Here is a 20,686-nt window from a genome sequence, read left to right as displayed (position 1 = left end):
TTAATATGAACACAACTGGTTGTAATCAGGACAGCTCCATGTTCAAAAAAGTTTATATTCTTCCTAAAAACTGTCTTAGTGCTCTTTCATATTATTTCACACTTTGAATTCAAAAGGGTTAAAATCTTTGGTAAGTAATCCTATATATCTCTTACAAATCCTTATATAGGACCAAATAGAAGACAAACACTAAGTAATATTTGCTGAATTGGTGAATGTGGAATTCAATTAAGTATTCCAACATGTTTAATTTAAACATGATTTAAATCTCATTTGTGATTGTTAAAAACAGTATGCATTAAAAAATCTGTTGAGTCTTCACATAAATTACAAGTAAAATGAGATACATACACGATAGTCAATGAATGTATATAACTTAAAATTTTTTCTAAAACATTTATTTATATTTTAATTTTAGAGACAGTCTCCCTATGTTCACACCAGGCCAGCCCCAAACTCCTGAGCTAAAGTGATCTTCCTGCCTCAGCCACCCAAGTCGCTGGGACTACAGATGTGTGCCATTGCACCTGACTTAAAACATTTAAAATTTATAAAATAGACCCCTCATGATTAAAAACAAGCTTATTTAAAAATACTAGTATACTATTGTTATTTTTTAAGGTTAAAGAAAAAAAAATCTTAAGTAAGCCTTTTTACCAAAGTCTTCAGCTATAGCCATGGTAGGTTGCTGTTTTTTTTTTTTTTTTTTTTTGAGATGGAGTCTTGCTCTGTCGCCCGGCTGAGGTGCAGTGGCACAATCTTGGCTCACTACAACCTCCACCTCCTGGGTTCAAGCAATTCTCCTGCCTCAGCCTCCCGAGTAGCTGGGACCATAAGCATGTGCCACCATGCTCAGCTAATTTTTGTATTTTTAGTAGAGATGGGGTTTCATCATGTTGGCCAGGATGGTCTCGATCTCTTGACCTCGTGATCCACCTGCCTTGGCGTCCCAAAGTGCTGGGATTACAGGCATGAGCCACTGTGCCAGGCCAGCTTTTTCTTTTTTTGTAACAATTATTCTTGAGATTCAGATGTCACTTTAAAACAAATTTTTAAAGAACTATTTTATACTAGCTGAACATTAAACATTTTTCTAAAGTTTTTATTACTATCATTAAAACCTTGGAAGACTTCATACAAATATCTAAAGTACCAATTTCTCTTAAAAAAAAAAAAGTAGATGATCTCAAAAAACTGGACCTAAATTCCTGTACAGCAAAAATCTACATTAGGTAAATGTCAATTACTGCCTCCTTCACATAGGTCATACATATTAATTACCGATCTGTCACCTAACCTAGACTATCCACAAAAGGTCGGATAGTATATACTTTAGACTTTGTGGATCATCTGTGTGCATGCTTGTATAAACACAAATATACGCATGCTAGGCTCAAAGAGGGCTCCTAATGATTCTTAAATGCATGCCCTTTCAAAGTTCCGCCCCACACTGTACCAGGGTTGGACTGTGCGACCAGAAGACTAAGATAAAGTGGTATGTCACTTCTTAGATTACTTAAAGACACTGGGGCTTTCTACCTTGCCATTCTATGTCTCTCAGACCATTTGCTTTAAGGGAAGCCAGCTGCCATCCCATGAGCAGCCCTAGAGACAGTCATGTGATGAGGAACTGCGGTATCCTGCTAAGAGTCTCAAGCATGACTTTGGATGCAGACACCCGAGCCCTAGTGTCCAGTCTTTAGGAGACTGCAGCCCGGGCTGACAGCTTCATTGCAGACTCATGAAATATCCCCGAGGCAAACCACCCAGGTAAGTTGCTCCCAGGTTCCTCCGAGAAACAATGTGCAATAAAAAATATTGGGCTTTTCTTTTTTTTTTTTTTTTGAGACAGCATCTTGTCCTGTCACTAAAGCTGGAATGCGGTGGCACAATCACGGCTCACTGCAGCCTTAAACTCCTGGGCTCCAGCAATCCTCCCACCTCAGCCTCCAGAGTAGCTGGGACTTAGGCACATGTCACCAGGCCAGGCTAATTTTTTTTTTTGCATGTTTTATAGAGACAGGGTTTTGCCATGCTGCCCAGGCTCGTCTTGAACTCCTGGGCTCAAGTGATCTGTCCACCTCAGCCTCCCAAAGTGCTGGGATTATAGGCATGAGCCACTGCATCTGGCCGAATGTTGGGCATTTTTTGTTTCTGAATTTTGGGGTAATTTGTTACACAAATATCTATACATGAAATTCCACAGAAGCATGCATTCCCTCTTTCTTACGCTGGAAAAACTGGGATAAACAAGTTGAAAAGCTCTATTAAAAATTTAAGGTTTTAAATCTCAACTGTACTCTCAACACTCAGTATCCTCCTTAACCTTAATTATCTTGTTCAGTTGCACTGCAGAGATTTCTAAACCTGTTACTCCACGGAGATTCTCTATTACTTTTCAGTCCCTTTTACTGTCAGTTTATTATCTCCCCTCCTACTCCACAGAGTAAAATAGGGATCACTAACTACTACTTTCCTCAATCTTCTTGTTGACGCCCAAATGTCTATTTCTACTCATGTTCTCTCCTTGGATTCTGAACTCACTACTACTGTCCTCCTTTCAAGTAAGTATGATTCCATTATTATTCCAAGAATTAACACTTTTCACTACACTTTATGCTTAGTACTGGTCACGTAATTACTCATATACCTGTATGTCTCCTCAAATACAATGTGGCCTTTATAAGGGCAGATTAGTATCTTATTTATTCACATATTCTTGTCAATTAGTTGTTTACAACGGTTACTCATAAATATCTGTTAAAATAGTTCAGGTTGAATTAAACTATTTCTGAAATTAAAGCAACCAGTGCTGAGGAAAAGAATAAAGAATTAAATGCCCCAAAGGAGAAAACTATTGAAATCAATTGCTTTTGATTTCATTCACCCTTTTACTATCATTAGTTTAAAACTGTCTTTCCCTCTCAGCTACAAGCACACTAAGTCAGAGGAAATAAAACAATACATTATCCCCTAAAATGCTGAGAACAGTTTTTTTAAAAAAAAAAGGAAGTCCAAAAGAACTATGACTTGTTTCCTGGTTTTAATTAGGTATATCGGTATTTTGAAAAAAATGATAAAATTCAGAAACACCTACCTTTCTTCTGTGCACTCTGGTTTCTCTGTTCCATCAATCTCAATTTCTATCAGCTCCTCTGCTTCTCTTTTAGTCATGGCTGAAGTATTTCAAAGGATCGGTCCTGCAAGAGTGACTTTTTAAGATACTTTAAAATTATCTACATAAACAGAAACGACACACAAGAAGTAGAGACCCAATTCAAATAAAAGGCAAAGGGCAAGCAGAAGAGGGGGAAGTAGTCTTTACTCATAGAAGAAAATCAGCTGGGCGTGGTGGCTCATGTCTCTAACCCCAGCACTTTGGGAGGCCAAGGCAGGCAGATTGCTTGAGCCCAGGAGTTTGAAATCAGCCTGGGTAACTTGGCGAAATCCTGTCTCTACTAAAAATACAAAAATTAGCAGGGCGTGGTGGCACGCACCTGTAGTCCCAGCTGTTAATACTTGGGAGGCTGAGATGGGAGGATCACCTGAGCCCAGGAGGCTGCGGCTGCAGTGAGCCAAGATCGCACCACTGCACTCCAGCATGGGCGACAAAGTGAGACCCTGTTGGAAAAATAAAATAAAGAAAATCCACAAATGACATTTACAAATTAATTTTTTTAAAAACTGGTGTTTATCAACCTGACATGACAACTTCATCAATCTACTGGATTTACTGGGATATTTTTGGGACCAATCGCAATCAGTAAGTTACCTCAAAATTAAGTTAAGGGTCTGTTAACTATATTAAAGCAACTCAGTCTCAATAAAAGATTCAAACCTGAAGCTTAACATGGAGATGAACTATGTTTATTCAGCTAAAAGTTGTACCTTAGTAGCATAATTTACTGCAAAGTATCACACTGATACAATGACATGCAAATTAATCAGCTAGGATTTGATACAAATGATGTCCCTTATAAATGCAATATTATAAAACAGCAAAACAAAGTAATAAAGTATAGATATGCATATTATTTCCCTGATTACACACAGTAGAAAATTTTTAATGATTTTTTTCAGATGTGGTTTTATTTTAAACAAACCACTACTTCAGTTTTTAATTATCCAATGTAAAATTTTTATCTATTGCTTAAAACCACTGATACAAAAACATTAGAATTTTAAAAATGCTAAGTAATGCACAAATAGCTATATACACATAGATATTTCTTTGTGGACATTTCTGAGGTGTTACTACTGTTAAATACCAGGTTCTGTTATTAACTACCCCCTTGTAGGTCAATAAATTTGTCTTTGGACTCCATATGTAATTTCAGTCCACAGCACCTTCTGAGACGTTAAAGTGTATGGCACATCTAAAAAGAGGCGTACCTTTATAATGAATGCTCCACTAAATTTGGTATTCCGACATTTACAAAACAGTTGTGTTCCCACTCACAAGATTTGACGAAATGAAGAACTTAAATATTCATTTGTATTAATAACCATTACTCACTGAGCATCAGGCACTGCATTCAAATGTTTTGCATAGAGCAACCTTATTTTGAGCCCCATCTCATACAAACACTATTCAGAGGTGACGCTAAACCACCTGTGGCTCCATGTCACAGTTCTGGTGTATCAACCTAAGCAGGTATCATTCCAGATGCGGATGAACCATGGTTGTTCAAATATAGGTTCTGTATTGCGTATATCAGTACCACAGCCACCACCACCCCTTACCTGGAGTACTGCAACAATCTCCTAAAGGAGGTCCCTGTGTTCACTCTTGTCCGCCCCCCAGTCTATTCTCAGCCAATAAAACAGCCAGAGTGTGATCGTTTTTAAAACGCAGCTGGGCCAGATATGGTGCCTCATACCTGTAATCCCAACACTTTGGGAGATCGAGGAGAGAGGATGTTTGAACCCATGAGTTCAAGACCAGCCTGGGCAACATAAAAAGAACCTGTCTCCTATATTTTAAAATTAGCCAGGCATGGTGGTGTGCACCTGCAGTCCTAGCTATTCGGGAGGCTGAAGTGGGAAGATCGCTTGAGACCAAGAGTTGAGGCTGCAGTCAACGATGATCGCGCCACTGCACTCCCTCCTGGGCAACAGTGAGACCCTGGCTCTTACAATAACTAAATAAAAGTAGAAGGTCCATAAAAGTAGAAGAGGAAATTGGAAGAGAGGGCCAGAGTGATTCAATGTGAAGACTTGCTGGTTAGCTGCGACTGGCTTTGAAGATGGAGGAAAGGAGCTATCAGCCAAGGAATGCAGGTAGCTCCTGAAAGCTAGACGAGGAACAGATTCTCCTTGGAAGGCTTTAGAAAAACAGGACTGGCAACACCTCATTTTAGCCCAGAGACCTACTTCATATTTGACTCCAAAACTGTAAGATAATAAACTGGTGGTGTTTTTAAGCCACTAAATTTGCATACTTTGTCACACTCACATTAACAAACTGTCTCCCTTTCCACTTTCGAAAGGGCTATAACTCTCCTCAGTTCTCAATATCTCCAACTCTGGGGTAGCTGGTTTTTTGACAAATAGCTAGCATCCAAATCTAGACTGCCTGATACAAAATGATCTAATTTTTCCCACATAATTAACGTTGCTCTCAGGCTTGTCCTTAAAGGACAAACAATAAAAGGGTAAGGTTCTCCAATGGGCTGGACGCATGCACATGGAGCAGACTGCGCAGGCTCCGTTCACACGCCTATCTGGCAGACTGCACAGGTTCCAGCAGGCTTCTTTTAGGGATGATGAAAAAATGAAGACCCTCTGGTTTTCTTTTTTCTTGCTGATGCTGACCTAATAAGCCTTCCCTTTCTCCAATAAAGCCTATTCCTCAACTGGTGCTATGTGTAAAATTGTGGAATTCAACCTGAGTGCTAAAGAAAACAGGTGGAAAACCAGTAGGGATCTACCTTGAAGGACAACATAAGCTTCACAGGGCAGGAATATGTGTTCACAGATATATACAAAGTACTCTGAAGAGTGGTACTGTGTGGTACACACAGGTGTAGATATTCAGCAGGCACTCCACCAATATGTGTTGAATAAATGAATAAGAACTATTTCACACCATATAAAATGAACTACAGATGCCTTAAAGGATTAAACATAAAAGGCAAAACTATGAAACAGAAGAAAATGGTGGGGACATTTTTGTGGTCTCAGGATAGAAAAGGATTTCTTAAATAAAATTCCAAGAACATAACCGTAACGAGAAAAATCTGATTACATAAAAATCAAGATTTATGTTCCATAGACAGGCTACAGAACGGGAAGGTATTTCCAATACCCAAAAGTGACAATGGAATAGACAATGGCCTGGAATTTGATAACCAAAAAAAGGGACAAATTAGAAAAGTAGCCAAAGCCTAGGAAAAGGATTTTCACATAAAGGGAAAACAAAATAACTCATGATACAAAAAAATGCCCAAATTCAAATCATTCAAAAGTTCAATTTAAAACAAGAAATTACCACTTTATACTGCGTGTGTGTGTGTTGGGGCACGGGGGAGGCGGCAAATGTCAGCAAGTTAAATAACGAGAGCAGTTAGCAGGAACATAAGATTCCCCTGTCTCTGCAGCTGTGGTACACACAGGTGTAGATATTCTGCAGAAAAGTGTATCGAGCATACTTACACCTGCAACCCAGCAAGTTCATCCCTAACTCAGCATTCCAGAAGAATTCTCCAATTGGTTAACAGGATTGACTGATAATGTTCAGGGCAGCTTTGTTGGTGACAGCTGGTGCCAATCCAAGTGTCTATGTTAAGAAAGTATTCATCAAAGAAAACACGGAGAAAGCATACACTATGGAATTTTAGTACTGATTAAAAGGAAATAACGTCCACACAAAATAAATAAATTATAAAAAACTGTTGTTTACAGAAAACAGTGAGAATCAGGTTTGCAGCAGAATAGCACTTTAAAAAATCACTTATTTTCAGGGCTTATAAAGAGGTCCACTCCCATCTCCACAACCCATTTTTTAATGATTAGAAAACATAATTTTCTGGAAACTTTGGCAAAATAGAAAAAAAAGCATATGACGTAGCCAGAGGCTGAGAAGCGGCCCTAATGACTTGTCAACAGGGACACCTGGGGCTCCCCTAATATAAACACTAAAATAGGAAGTTGCTACAAAGAAATGTATCATATGATCTTTCAAAAAATTTATAGACCAATCCCTCGAAAGTGCCAAATAGAGAAAAAAACAAAACAAAAACTCATGCCCTTTTGGAGGGAAAAATATATATATATATATACATACATATAAAAAACTCAGTTTCTTAAATGATCTTTCAAAAAATATTACTCAGTCTCTTAAATGATCTTTCTCTCCAGGTTCTCTATCTATGCTTAGTCTAGAGAAGCAAAACAGAGATTTGAGAAATAGTCCCAATCTTACATATCAGTTTTTGAGTGAGTCTTATCTCTTTTTCTGAAACCAATTCCCCAGGCTTCTACGTCAACACTTAGGAAAACTGAGAGAAAATTACTAGCAGTTTCTCCATCTAAGGGCTGCCCCCGCCAGAAATGCACAGAACAATTTCATATACTTTCACTGACACTCTGGTTCTGCTGGATTAAATCCAAGCTGGGGTTCGGAATGTTTCACAAGATGGGATACAAACTGAACTTGAATTTAACGAAAAATTCTGGGAACAGCTAGTGTCTTTTAAAATACAGACAGATGTAACATTCCCTTTTGAAATTACAGATAAATTTGAGAATTGTCCTTCATTGGAGTGCGTTATTAATTACAGAACTTAGAACATTTTTTCCCAATATATTATAAATATAAGTGGAGTGTGGGAGTACCTGCGAAATTTACTGCACATTTTCCTAAGTTATTAAATAAATGCTTTTCAGTGTCTGAGGAAATTAAAAGACATTTTTATTTCAAAAATAAAGGTAGCAGTTAAGAAAAAGCAAAGCATGCACATCTATTTAATATGAAGACAAAGTACATACAGTGAAAGATTAACAGTTGGGACCCCCAGGTGAAGGGTATATGGGTGTTCACTGTATGATTTTTTCCCCCAATTTTTCCATAGGTTTGGAGTTTTATATATAAAGAGTTGAGGGAAGGCTAAAGTCAACAGTTTTAACTTACTACTCGGTCTGATGACTTACTTCAACCTGACATCTAGCTCACGATTTAATTACTTCATTACCATACATGCCTCATGACAGATGCTCTTGTATACACAATTCAGGTAAAACTGACTTAAGTCCACCCAGCGTCACTGTCTGTCTAAAAATAAAGCAGCTTGGAAAGCCTGGAGGGAACCCTGAGAGACAGGCTGGCCCCTCAAGCAATTGCTGAAGAGTTGAGCGGTTTCTTCTGAAGTTCAAGATAACACTACCTAGGAATGTTATCACCGCCTCGTTCTACAATTCGCTCAAGTGAATCCTGCTAAATCTTTGCTCCTCTCACGAGTCAGCTCTACTGCTATTAGTGGAAACTATTTATGAAGTGAACTTTATGTCTACATTTCTAATAATCTTGCAGTGCAATATTAGGCACTGACCTCTCGGTCGCTAACCCGATCAAACTGGGGTCCCTAAATCCAAACACGCACACAGAGCGTGTCTTCCAGCACACAAAAAACTTTAAAAGTAGACAACCCATTGTTATCTCCTTGGTTTACTTCCTCGCTTAAAAACAAACACAAAAAAACCCAAACCCAGATGACTACCATATACGCTGATAAATGATTTTCGTGTAACTGTGCTGTTCTACAAAGACACTGGATTTGAAGTGAGTGAATCGCTGAGTCCCGCGATGAGACAGGGTCTGCCTTTTGCTCTTAAAATCTGGGGGCATCAGGACCACATCCCAGCTGAGCAGGCTGAGACTGCGGCGGAGTGTGGACCGGCGAGGAGGGGACGCGGAAGGGAGGGAGCGGCGACAGGCGACCCGTCCGGCGCGGGTCCCGGCGGCGCCCGGTCCCCCCGGGTTCCAGGCCGCTCGCCCCCCGCCCCTCCCCTTCGCTCCCCGCACAGCCTCTCCCGCCCCTCCCCACCCGACTCCCTCAAGTCTCCACAAACGGAAATGGGAGTCACAGCGTCGGGGACCAGCGGAAACAAAACACAGAGGCGGCCGCGGGGGGGCCGCTGTGGGAGAAAAGGCCCCGGAACGAGGCCGGCCCGCGCGGGCCCGCGCTCCCCTCCTCCCCGGAGGCCGCACTCACCCACTCCGGAATCGGCCCTGTTGCCCCCGCCCGCACTCCAGAGCCGGCTAAGAACGGCAGCGGCGCGGGCTCCACGTGCAGTGTCTCTCCGGGTAAGACCTGCAGCTCCCGCGACTACAAGTGTGAGGCCCCAGGGCCCTTCCCGCGGAATCGGCGCTGAGAAGCCCCAACCCCCCTCCCGCCTCCCAGGCACCTCCGGGTCCAGGACTACAACTCCCAGCAGGGTGCGCAAAACGAACGCCCAAGGCAACGGAGGCTCACGAGGCACAAGGAAGCACAACGCCCCAATCCGCTCTGTTTTACATAGTCTCACTTTCCCTGCACCATTATACACCTCGATAACCCTAACGAACAGGACGCTGACTCGGAGGGGAGCTTGAACTAGGGGAAAGGCCAGTCAAAGGGCGCATGCGTACAGAGCAAGGTTTCAAGGAGGGGAAAAAGAACGGGTCAAATTAGGGGAAGAAAAGATGGCGGAGGCTTTGCCAGGGGACCCGGAAGCACTTACCCTCCACTTCCTCCTCCTGTTTGGCTTCTGTCTCACCTAGACCCGTCCGGTCGCAGACTGTCTCCGAGACGCTTCCTGTCCGGTGAGCGTCGACCGACTGAAACGGCGGCCCATAATGCATTGCGATGGCGGGTAGGCGTGTGGGGGCGGAGCCAGGGCCGGAAGTAGAGCGGTAGCGGTGGCGGTGGCGGCGGAGGCTTTGGCAGCTCGGGACTGAGTGCAAGGTGACTGGGAGGGTATCTAGATCAGCGTGGCCTCTTGGGACTCCAGTTCTGGGTTTCTTCACGAGGCCTGGGCTGCCTCTCACCTTTACTCTACTAGGAGAGAGCAGCTCTGTGTCCTGGATACCTGCGCTGCCTGGCCCGGGGTCACAGCTGACCTCTACGTTTCTAGACCTGGGAGTTTGCCTAGACCCAGAAATAAGATCGATACCCTCTCTGAGGGCTAATGGGGCGGCGCGGGGGTAAGGGAGGCCTGGGGGTCTCGGGCCCGCATCCTGGTTGGGGCAACCCAAGGTCAGGCGCGCGGGAGAGGTTTTCGGCCAGGCCTACCCGGGCGCACGGGACCGTCTAAGCTACTTAGGCAGAACGGGCACCATAAGAGGGAAAAGAATAGTTACAATCTTGAAAGTTTGCATCCCACCTAAAAACGATGATAGTGCTAACACTTCGTTAGGCGACTTTATGGATTGTTCTTAGGAATGTGCACTGACGAGGCAGCGAACCTACTAACCTATGGCCGGTCAGTCATCACTATAAATAGGAGAACCATGCCCCCGCCCACGACGAGGCCTCTGCTCAGACTAGTGTTTTCTTACTGTTGCCTTCCCCAGTCTTTCTGATCATGTCAGACGCTATCATATTCTCTTGTGGCACCCGATGGTACTGGAATGGAGAATTTATGGCAGGTGGTATTTCACAGCCATTTGTGTAATGACTATCTTCTGCGTGTCAGTGGACAATGCGCATTCACTGATCAGTGAAAAAAATGAAAATGATTAAAGGAGAAGGAACAAGTTTTGATATGAGATTATGTGTTCGTTCTTTGGATGAGTTCGTAGAACTTATAAGGGAGACGAGAACTGTTGAATACTGTGTATAGATTTGGGGTTCAGGATGAATACTAAAATTAGAAATGCGATTAGGGGCCGGGCGCGGTGGCTCAAGCCTGTAATCCCAGCACTTTGGGAGGCCGAGACGGGTGGATCACGAGGTCAGGAGATCGAGACCATCCTGGCTAACACGGTGAAACCCCATCTCTACTAAAAAATACAAAAAACTAGCCGGGCGAGGTGGCGGGCGTCTGTAGTCCCAGCTACTCAGGAGGCTGAGGCAGGAGAATGGCGTAAACCCGGGAGGTGGAGCTTGCAGTGAGCTGAGATCCGGCCACTGCACCCCAGCCTGGGCGACAGAGCAAGACTCTGCCTCAAAAAAAAAAAAAAAAAAAAAAGAAATGCGATTAGGGAATCATAGGCACTTAGATAATTGAAGCTATGAAAGTGAAGTTTACCCATGTTGTAGCAGGAATAACATCTGCAGTCAGACTTAGAGCAAATTAACTGTGTAACTATATGCAGCTTCACCTTTCTTAGATATAGTTTTATCATACGTAAAGCAGGGATAAGAACACTTTCTTCTAACTCTTTTAAGAGTATTGCTGTAAGGGTACAAGGAGAGGATATATATGGAAGTACTTTACACAGTATATAGGGCTGAGCAAATGTTGGGTGAACTTATTGCTGAATGTTAAGCATGTCCTTAGTTTGCTAGAAAGGAAAGTAGGCATTGAGTTGCACAATTTTTTGTTTTTTTTACATATTTGTGTTAAGTTAGATTTTGCTGTGTAACTTTGACCAGATAATGCTAATCCTCAGTTTCTGTATGTTTAAACATAGGAATGCTAATAAGTGGCACATGACCTTATGAAAGGTCATTTGTTGTTTGCTTGTAGCCTTTTCTCAAGTGTTTTTCCCTAATGGGGTATAAAAGTGATATGTTATGAATTCTTTAATTTCTTCAAATACTTTGCTTTCATTCAGGTGAAGCATATTTTGATTGTATTGATTGTAGGATTTCTTTTTTTTTTTTTTTTTTTTTGAGACAGAGTTTCGCTGTTGTTGCCCAGGCTGGAGTGCAATGGCACGATCTTGGCTCACTGCAACCTCTGCCTCCTGGGTTCAAGCGATTCTCCTGCCTCAGCCTCCTCAGTAGCTGGGATTACAGGCATGTGCCACCACTCCCAGCTAATTTTGTATTTTTAGAGACAGATTTCTCCATGTTGGTCAGGCTGATCTCGAACTCCCTACCTCAGGTGATCCGCCCACCTTGGCCTCCCAAAATGCTGGGATTACAACAAAGTGCTGGGATTACAGGCGTGAGCCGTCGTGCCCGGCCTGATTGTTGGACTCCCCTCCCCTCCCCTGCCCTCCCCTCCCCTGCCCTCCCCTCTCCTCCCCTCCTCTGCCCTCCCCTGCCCTCCCCTCCCCTCCCCTCCCCTCCCCTGCCCTCCCCTCCCCTCCTCCTTCTTGACAGGGTTTCACTCTGTAACCTAGGCTGGAATGCAGTGGTACAATCACAGCACACTGCAGCCTCTACCTAACAAGCTCAAGTGATCCTCCTGCCTCAGCCTTCCAAGTACCTGGGACTACAGGCACTCACCACCACACCTGGCTGTTTTGGTTTTTTTTAGAGATGAGGTCACACTATGTTGCCTAGGCTGGTCTTGAATTTCTGGGCTCAAGTGATCCTCCTGCCTTGGTCTCCCAAAGTGCTGGGATTACAGGCATCAGCCACTGCACCTGGCTCATTGTAGGATTTCTTTTGATAATTTTTACATGCCATTCCAGAGTTTGTCAACCCTGGCATTATTGACATTATGACCAGACAATTCTTGTGGGTGAGAGGGCTGTTATTGTCGTTATAGAGTGTTTGGCAGCATTCCTGGCTTTGTACTCATTATAGGCCAGTAGCACTCAGCTTGGTGAGAACAACCAAAAATGTCTAAAGACATTGCCAGATGTCTCCATGGAGGGAAAATCTCACCTCTTCCCCCACCCCCAACCCCATTTTGAGAACTATTGTGCTACTCTACAGTTTTCTAGCTAGTGCTTCTCAAACTGTCAGTGGTAAAGGGCCATTCTCACACCCGCTCTTGTGGACACTTTTGAGTACAGTGAAAATGAATTACAAAAGAAATGAAATTTAAAAAACAAAACAATGAAGTCACTTAAAATACAACGTCTAATTTTTTAGAGACAGGTTCTCTCCATGTTTCCCAGTCTGGTCTTGAACTCCTGAGTTCAAACAATCCTCCCTCCTCAGCCTCCCAAAGTTCTGGGATTACAGGCATGAGCCACCACACCCGGTTCATAAGCTCTATTTTTTTTATTTTTAAATTCAGCAAACAAATTACCTCTTGAGTCGTTATAAGTTTCTAAATGCTTATTTCTAATTTCTTTGTTTTGAGACAGGCTCTTGCTCTGTAGGCCAGGCTGGAGTGCAGTGGTGTGATCCTGGCTCACTGCAACCTCCACTTCCCAAGTTCAAGTGATTCTCCTGCCTCAGCCTCCCGAGTAGCTGGGATGACAGGTGTGCCCATGCCTGGCTAATTTTTTTTTTTTTTTTAATAGTAGAGACAGGGTTTCACCATGTTGGCCAGGCTGGTTTCAAACTCCTGGCCTCAAGTGATTCTCCCATCTCAGCCTCCCAAAGTGCTGGGAGGTGAGCCACCTCGCCTGACCTCTAAATACTTATATCTAATTTCTGTATTACTTTAGACCAAAAACATAGCGTGTATACTTCCACTAGTCCTATTATGACTTAGTAGAAGTCCAATGTTAACACGATGATGACTGGTATTGTCATTAGGAAATTTGGGAAGGCATGCAAGCATGTTAGCATATCAGGTTTTCACTTGAAGATTCAGAAATTTTACCAGCCAGGGCAATATGGCAAGACCTTGTCTCTACAAAAAAATAAAAGTAAACATTAGCCTGGTGTGATGGCACACAAGTGTGCTCCCATCTGCTTGGGAGGCTAAGGTGGAAGGATTGCATGAGTCCAGGAGGTCGAGGCTGTAACGAGCTGTGTTCAGCCTGGGCAACAGAGTGAGACCCTGTCTCAAAAAAAAAAAATGATGCAGAAATTTTACCAGGCTGTGGTGCATTGTGAGCATTTTGTCACCGTTCCAATATGGGGTTTGGCAAGCCCTGTCAATGTATAGACTCGGCCTTGATCTGAGAAAAATGTCTTCTTCTAATTATTTATGGTCTCTCACTCCTTTTTTTTTTTTTTTTTTTTACCTTTTGAGTTGGAGTCTTGCCCTGTCATCCAGGCTGGAGTGCAGGGGTGTGATCTGGGCTCCCTGCAACCTCCACCTCCTTAGTTCAAGCGATTCTCCTGCCTGAGCCTCCCAAGTAGCTGGGATTAATTTATTTTTGTATTTTTAGTGGAGACAGAGTTTCACCATGTTGGACAGGCTGGTCTCAAACCTCTGACCTCAAGTGATCTACCTGCCTTGGCCTCCCAAAGTGCTAGGATTACACACACAAGCCACCGCGCTTGGCCCTCTTTGTTCCTTTTCTTCTAGAATTCCTGTTTACACCTATTTGTTGTAATTTGGAATACTTTTTGCATTTGATCTTTAAATCACTAAAGTAAATCTCAACAGGGATTGTCCTCTACTGAAATGTTTTAGTTAGAAAATAATATATTTTAGCTTAAGGAAGTCGTGGGATTCGAAAGTCTTTAAGTCCTTATTTTTTGTTTTTTTTTTGATACGGAGTTTTGCTCTCGTTGCCCAGGCTGGAGTGTAATGGCATGATTTCGGCCCACTGTAACCTCTGCTTCCCGGGTTCGAGCAATTCTTCTGCCTCAGCCTCCTGAGTAGCTGGGATTACAGGCGTGCCCCACCACGCCCAGCTAATTTTTGTATTTTTAGTAGAGACGGGGTTTCTCTATGTTGGTCAGACTGGTCTCGAACTCCCGACCTCAGGTGATCTGCCCGCCTCGGCCTCCCAAAGTGCTGGGATTACAGGCATGAGCCACAGCACCTGGCCATAAGTCCTTATTTATAAAGTTCAGGCTTCCATCTCCTTCACCAATTTATTTCACTGGTAAAATTGGACTGCCAGCCCCTCCCCCGTGTCATGCACAGCTCATTTGGTATGGCTGCTGTTTTTCTTTGCTGGTTCTTCTGGACTTTGATTTAGTTGTTACAGTATTCTTAAATGGCTGGAATCCTGTTGTAACGGACAGAGCAGTTTCTGCCTCTATGGGCCTGAGAAGTCCACGCTTTCAGGTTATCATGCCTGGCTGAGGCATGGGAAACCTTGTACATCAGTTTGGGGACCAGTGTGTTTTTCCTGTTAGGAGTGGACAGTGTTGCAACAGTCTACCTCTACTGTTTTCTCTGATCCAAGACTAAGTTCAAGGGAGAAGAAATACCTCACCTCACATTTTGTGCTCTAACCTTGATGAAGCTTCAGGCCTGAGTTTTTAACTGTTCCTATATCCCAGGGACTTTTGGTTAAGACCTAAAAATCTTGCAATGGGGAATGAGGAGGAGAAGGGAACTGTGGTCAGGTATAGACTGAGATCTGATATGATGTAATTCTGTAGCAATTAGTAGAATTTGAATCTCATGATATATTTAGAGGTGATTTCTGATAAGTATATTAACATTTCTGATGCTTGTTTTCAGTAACAGAATCAGCATGATTCTTCAGAGGCTCTTCAGGTTCTCCTCTATCATTCGGTCAGCAGTCTCAGTCCATTTTCGGAGGAACATTGGTGTTACAGCAGTAGCATTTAATAAGGAACTTGATCCTGTACAGAAACTCTTTGTGGACAAGATTAGAGAATACAAATCTAAGCGACAGTAAGTGAATAAATAACTACAGTGTAAATATAAATATTCAAAGTATGTAAGCTCCAAGGTGGTAATAAAAAACGATGTGGTATTTGAAAGTGTCAGACCTTCACTGAGCTCATCTCTGACACAGAGGTTCATTAGGTGCCCTCAAAAAAGAAGGTAAGGATCTTGATTTTTTTAAGTCATAAACTGTATCTTCCTCGTACTAGTTATAAGGGAAAATCCTATTAAATCTATTGCCATTTCAAATATATCCTTACTGTAATGTCATATATTATAAACCACATCAATTCATAGAAATACAGAGGGTCTTGGAAATCATTTAGCAGCTAAGTTTGAAAGAAGTAACTTCCTTAGACATTAATTAGCCTAAGATCATAAAACTAATTGGGGAAAAATGTATTATCATAGTATATTTTAGCCCTCAATTTAGTGGCCTTTCTGTGACCTCGTAATTTGGGAGAAATGTATAAGCACAGCTCTTTTTTTTAAAATGCTGTTTCCATAGTTAAGATCTCTGAGAATATATATTAAAGGACAAAAGACTCTGAAATGACATAATGTAAGTCCAAGAAAAACAATTGTAGAACCCTAGTTTTGGAAATGAATGACCACCTTAGCCGTCATCAGGTCCAAAGCCCAAGTCTTAGGAAGAGTGATGTGCATCAATTCATAGTTCCATTTTCTTTCATATAGTTGTCTACTGTGTGTAAAGCACTTGGCTGTTAACTGATGGGCCACAGGGCATTTTTTTACAATATTCTTAAAGTCTGACAGGAGTAGAAAGCTAGTAAGCAAATAAATACAATATAAGGTAAAATGAGTTAGGTGCTAAGATAGGGAAATGTTGAGTGCTTGGGGAGTTCATAGGAAAGAATACTCCTTTCCAGCTAGAGACATTTTAGAGGCTTTTTGGAAGGCAGTGTTTGGGTATTCATCCCTCTTGAGAATCTCATGGACAACTGTGGATCATCTTCCCAGTTTAAAGAAACAAACATGAAGAATTTACTTACATGATTTTGCTTATAGCATGAAATGGTTCTCAAACCCACAGGAGGCCTTCAGTAGACACTAAACCCAGGGGTTTACGCTAGGTTCTAAAGATCAGTGTATGAAGGTTGGACAGATAAATGAGGGTAGGAGGAGAGTATCTTTTAGGAGGAAAAAATGGTGTGAACTAAGGCATGAAAACTAGAAAGCACAAGATACATTTGGTGAATGGTATAATTCTGTTTCCCTGAAGTATAGGGTATATGAAGAGTATAAGGATGGTATAGGGTTAGAATGAGGGATTATGGAAGGCCTTGATTATAGACTGAGCAAGTAAGATATGTGGTAGGCATTCATGAGAAATTAAAGCTTTTTGAACATGACTGTGGGGATGGAAGATTACTCTGAATTAGGAGGATAACTTAGGTTTGAAATGGGAAGAGAGCAAAGATAGATATGTTAGCAAAATGTAACCTAAACATTAGTTGATGAGAACCTTGACTTCATAGCAGTGATAATGTAAAAGTGACAGAGTCAAGACATTGAAACACTGATGACTGGTTTTGGTGAGCTGCTGGAGAGGAAGAGGAGAGGGAACAATAAAAGAAAACCGACTTTTGAGGCGAGGTAACTAACAAAGGTGTTACTGTTGCCAAAACTGAGGAGAAATAGTGAAGGGATTAAAAATGTAGTAAGTTACTATGTGCTTTGACAACCCTATAGATGTTACCCCAGTTTTATATATGAGAAAACCAAGGCTGACAGTTAGAATTTGCCAAAAATCATGCTATGAAGTAACCAGATGTACAGGACTCGTCAGGGAATTTTGAGTGTCTTCTGTCCAAATGTGGTGTTACGTTATAGTATTGATGCTGTTCGCATCATTTTAACTGTCCTTAAAAGCCTATCTAGTAAGAAGTGAATTCTTAGGTGTACCCGAAATCTAAGGAGTCTTGTTTGTGGGTCATTGATTCGTTTGTGCAAACACATACATGGAGAGTTCTGAGGATAGACCCTGGGCTGGCATCCAGCACAGCCACTAATGAGCTCTATGACCTCAGGCAGGTTTACCTTCTGTAGGACAGTTTTCTCTTACTAAAATGGGGATGATGATAGTACTTACCCATTTCATAGGATATTATAAAAATTAAATGATTCAGTACATTAGCGTGCCTAGTATTTGCTAGTGAAATGAACAAGTGTCTTCTGAGTGACTGCTTTGTCCCAGTCACCATGTCACCATGTGAGAGCCTAGGGATATAGTAATAAACAAGATAAGCAGCAAGACTTACATTCATTTGAGGAGGTAGATGATTTCTGGCCTCTTTTTATCACAAGAGTGCATATTAAAGTTAAAATAGCCATCATCCATCAGTAACCAGTATTAGAGTATCTAGTTGAAGGATCTATTTAGAACCATACTGTCCATTTCGGTTGTCATTATCCATGAGACTATTCAAATTCTAATTACAATTAAATGTATATATAAATTCAGTTTCTCATTTTCTCATACATGTTAGCTCTATTTCTAGCGCTCAATAGCCAGATATGGCTAGTGGCTACCATATTGGACAACACAGACAGAGAATATTTCTAACATCACAAAAAGTTCTATTGGACAGTGCTAATCTGAAAGAAAATTGGATCTCTAACAAGAAACATTGTTAACAAGTTCTTAAATTGGAGCCACCAATGTATTTTTTTGTGCACGTTCTTTAACTTAAATAAGACTCTATACTTTGATCATAGGCATGTGTAAAAATGTTATTACTCTTGAAGGAATTTTCACGTGTACATTTTTTTTTTACGTTTAGAATATTGTTCATTGCCAGGTAGGCAGTAATATTTATGACAAAAACAGAAGAATTTCTTCAAATAATTAATTGGACCCAATTGGCCCTGCTGCTGGTCCATGATGCTATATTTATTTTCCCAAACTGCACACATTTAATTTTGTCATTTTATTGCTTAGCAAATAAAATAAAATACAAACTCCCAGGCCTAACATTCCAGGCCTCTCATGATCTGGGGTTTGCTGATTTTTCCATCTAGACTCCTTAGCATTCCCCACATATAGTCAATCCTTTACCACCTCTATGTCTTTGCTTTTTCCATCTTAGAAGGTCTCAAAATAAACCCTGGCCCCAAATGCCTGATGTTTCTCAAATGCCACCTTTTTAAAATGAAATTTTCCCTGATTAGCTTAGCAAAAGTGATCTCTTCCTCAACTTGAATAGCTTTTTGTTAAACCATGTCTTTGAAGCTCACCACATCACTCCTTTACAGCATAAATATTTATAAACATGTAATTTTTTTCTTCTAAATTGCAAAATCTCTGAGGGTAGGAAATAATTTGCTTCTTTAATAGAACCCCTATTGTAGAAACTTAAAAGTTACTAAGTTCTTTAAAAGCCATTTAGTGATGGCTGACTTAAAGCAAATGATAATAGTAGATAATAATTGAGTATTCACTGTGTGCTGGGCACTGTGCTTAGAGGTATGTGTGCGTTTACACCCTTGTTTGGTAGGAACTTCATGTTTAGATGTGGAAACTAAAATTTAGAGGCTCTGTGCCTTGCTCAGGTTTACACAGTTGCTGAATAGTTGAACTTACACTCAAATGGAACCAGTCTTTGACTCCAGAGCCCGTAGACTTAATGATACACCTTACTGGAACTTAGACCCTGAGAAATTCTGACTTAAGTGTCTGTGATACTAAGAAACCTTGAATGTTAGAGATTTGTTTGAAGTTACCTCATTTATGTGAAACCTCATCATAATAAAATAGTTTGAATTGAAATTGAAGTGGAAATACTTCTTTTCTTTCTGAAGTTTTTTCTTTGACTACATGAATGCTTTAAAAAGGTCTATTGGCTGGGTGTGGTGGCTCACGCCCTTAATCCCAGCACTTTGGGAGGCCGAGGCGGGCGAATCACAAGGTCAGGTGATCAAGACCTGGTCAACATGGTGAAACCCCCTCTCTACTAAAAATACAAAAATTAGCTGGGTGTGGTGGCGGCGCCTTGTAGTCCCAGCTACTCAGGAGGTTGAGGCAGGAGAATCACTTGAACCAGGGAGTTGGAGGTTGCAGAGAGCCAAGATCGTGCCACTGCACTCTAGCCTGGCAACCAAGCAAGACTCCGTCTCAAAAAAGAAAAAAAAAAAAAGATCTATTGAAATGTGGTGAAGAGTAATTTTGTTTTAGTAAACTAGTACATAAAATTAATTTTTGTTTGCTCATTTACTTAACAGGACATCTGGAGGACCTGTTGATACTGGTCCAGAGTATCAGCAAGAGCTGGAGAAGGAGCTTTTTAAGCTCAAGCAAATGTTTGGTAAAGCAGACATGAATACATTTCCCACCTTCAAATTTGAAGGTACATCTTGTGAATCACAGATTCATTCTTGTGGGGGATAAGTGAAGAATATTTACCCTTACTTGGATTTTTGGAGAATCGAATGACAGTGTTAACGTGAATTTATTAGGACCATGATGTGTGCCTGAGAAGCTGCCGGCTAAATGTTTGCCATTAGAATAAGAGCAGTATAGGAAATCACATAACATAGCAATTAAATGGTGGGGATCTGAAATTGAATTGCCTGATCCTGAATCCTGACAATCACTTTCAGTTGTGTAATCTTGAGTAATTAACTGTTGCATATTTCCTCATCTGACAGTTGGGGAGAATTATAGTATCTTCTGCATATGTAGTTAAATGACATAATATATGCAAAGTCAATTAATGGAATGCGTGGCTCATAGAAAGTGTTGCATAAATGTTTAGCTATATTTCTATGTAAATGTTTACAAACAGTAGATATTTACTAACAAAATCAGAAGATTGATGAGTTAAATCTTGAGCATTTTACATAATCCATTTTCCTGCAGTATAGCTAAGCTTGACCCTTTTTTTCCCTTCTTCTTAGATCCCAAATTTGAAGTCATCGAAAAACCCCCGGCCTGAAGAAATAAAGTAAAATTAATCTGGTAATTTGTCATGGGTTAGCTGTACAACTAGTTAGATGTTTCAGAATAAACATGCATTTCATAACTGTCAAATGTTCTTTTAATTCTGAGTCCAAATAAATTATTTGGTGATGTTGA

General features: G+C 41.3%; 2 protein-coding genes across 9 annotated transcripts in view; one reads left to right on the top strand and one right to left on the bottom strand.

The window, feature by feature from the left end:
- The window catches only part of LOC105472808 (GA binding protein transcription factor subunit alpha), a 35,282-nt gene extending 25,457 nt beyond the window's left edge, over positions 1–9,825 (bottom strand). The window contains exons 1-3 of one of the 6 annotated variants that reach the window (XM_011726348.3): positions 9,213–9,344; positions 6,655–6,778; positions 3,098–3,200 (exon numbers count right to left, since the gene is read on the bottom strand). In XM_011726348.3, the coding sequence (XP_011724650.1) occupies positions 3,098–3,174 (77 nt within the window). In that variant the 5' untranslated portion in view covers positions 3,175–3,200; positions 6,655–6,778; positions 9,213–9,344. The other 5 variants (XM_011726349.3, XM_011726346.3, XM_011726345.3 and 2 more) reach the window with 5 other exon arrangements.
- Positions 9,663–20,686, top strand: ATP5PF (ATP synthase peripheral stalk subunit F6). 3 transcript variants are annotated; one of them, XM_011726344.2, is made up of 4 exons: positions 9,663–9,802; positions 15,421–15,597; positions 19,834–19,958; positions 20,509–20,686. In XM_011726344.2, the coding sequence occupies exons 2-4, from the start codon at positions 15,434–15,436 to the stop codon at positions 20,544–20,546; spliced, it is 327 nt and encodes a 108-aa protein (XP_011724646.1). In that variant the 5' UTR covers positions 9,663–9,802; positions 15,421–15,433; the 3' UTR covers positions 20,547–20,686. The 3 variants fall into 3 exon arrangements, with proteins under 3 accessions (XP_011724646.1, XP_011724644.1, XP_011724645.1); XM_011726342.3 differs by having other exon boundaries at positions 9,717–9,852; XM_011726343.3 differs by lacking the exon at positions 9,663–9,802 and adding an exon at positions 9,859–9,944.

This window comes from Macaca nemestrina, chromosome 4, assembly GCF_043159975.1.
Source record: "Macaca nemestrina isolate mMacNem1 chromosome 4, mMacNem.hap1, whole genome shotgun sequence".
Taxonomy (NCBI): Eukaryota; Metazoa; Chordata; class Mammalia; order Primates; family Cercopithecidae; genus Macaca; species Macaca nemestrina.
This window is presented reverse-complemented; position numbering and strand designations above follow the sequence as displayed.

Coding starts and splice junctions, on each gene's coding strand:
- ATP5PF (XM_011726342.3), top strand. Junction 15,598..19,833: donor GAATACAAATCTAAGCGACA/GTAAGTGAATAA, acceptor TTTACTTAACAG/GACATCTGGAGGACCTGTTG. Junction 19,959..20,508: donor TCCCACCTTCAAATTTGAAG/GTACATCTTGTG, acceptor CCTTCTTCTTAG/ATCCCAAATTTGAAGTCATC.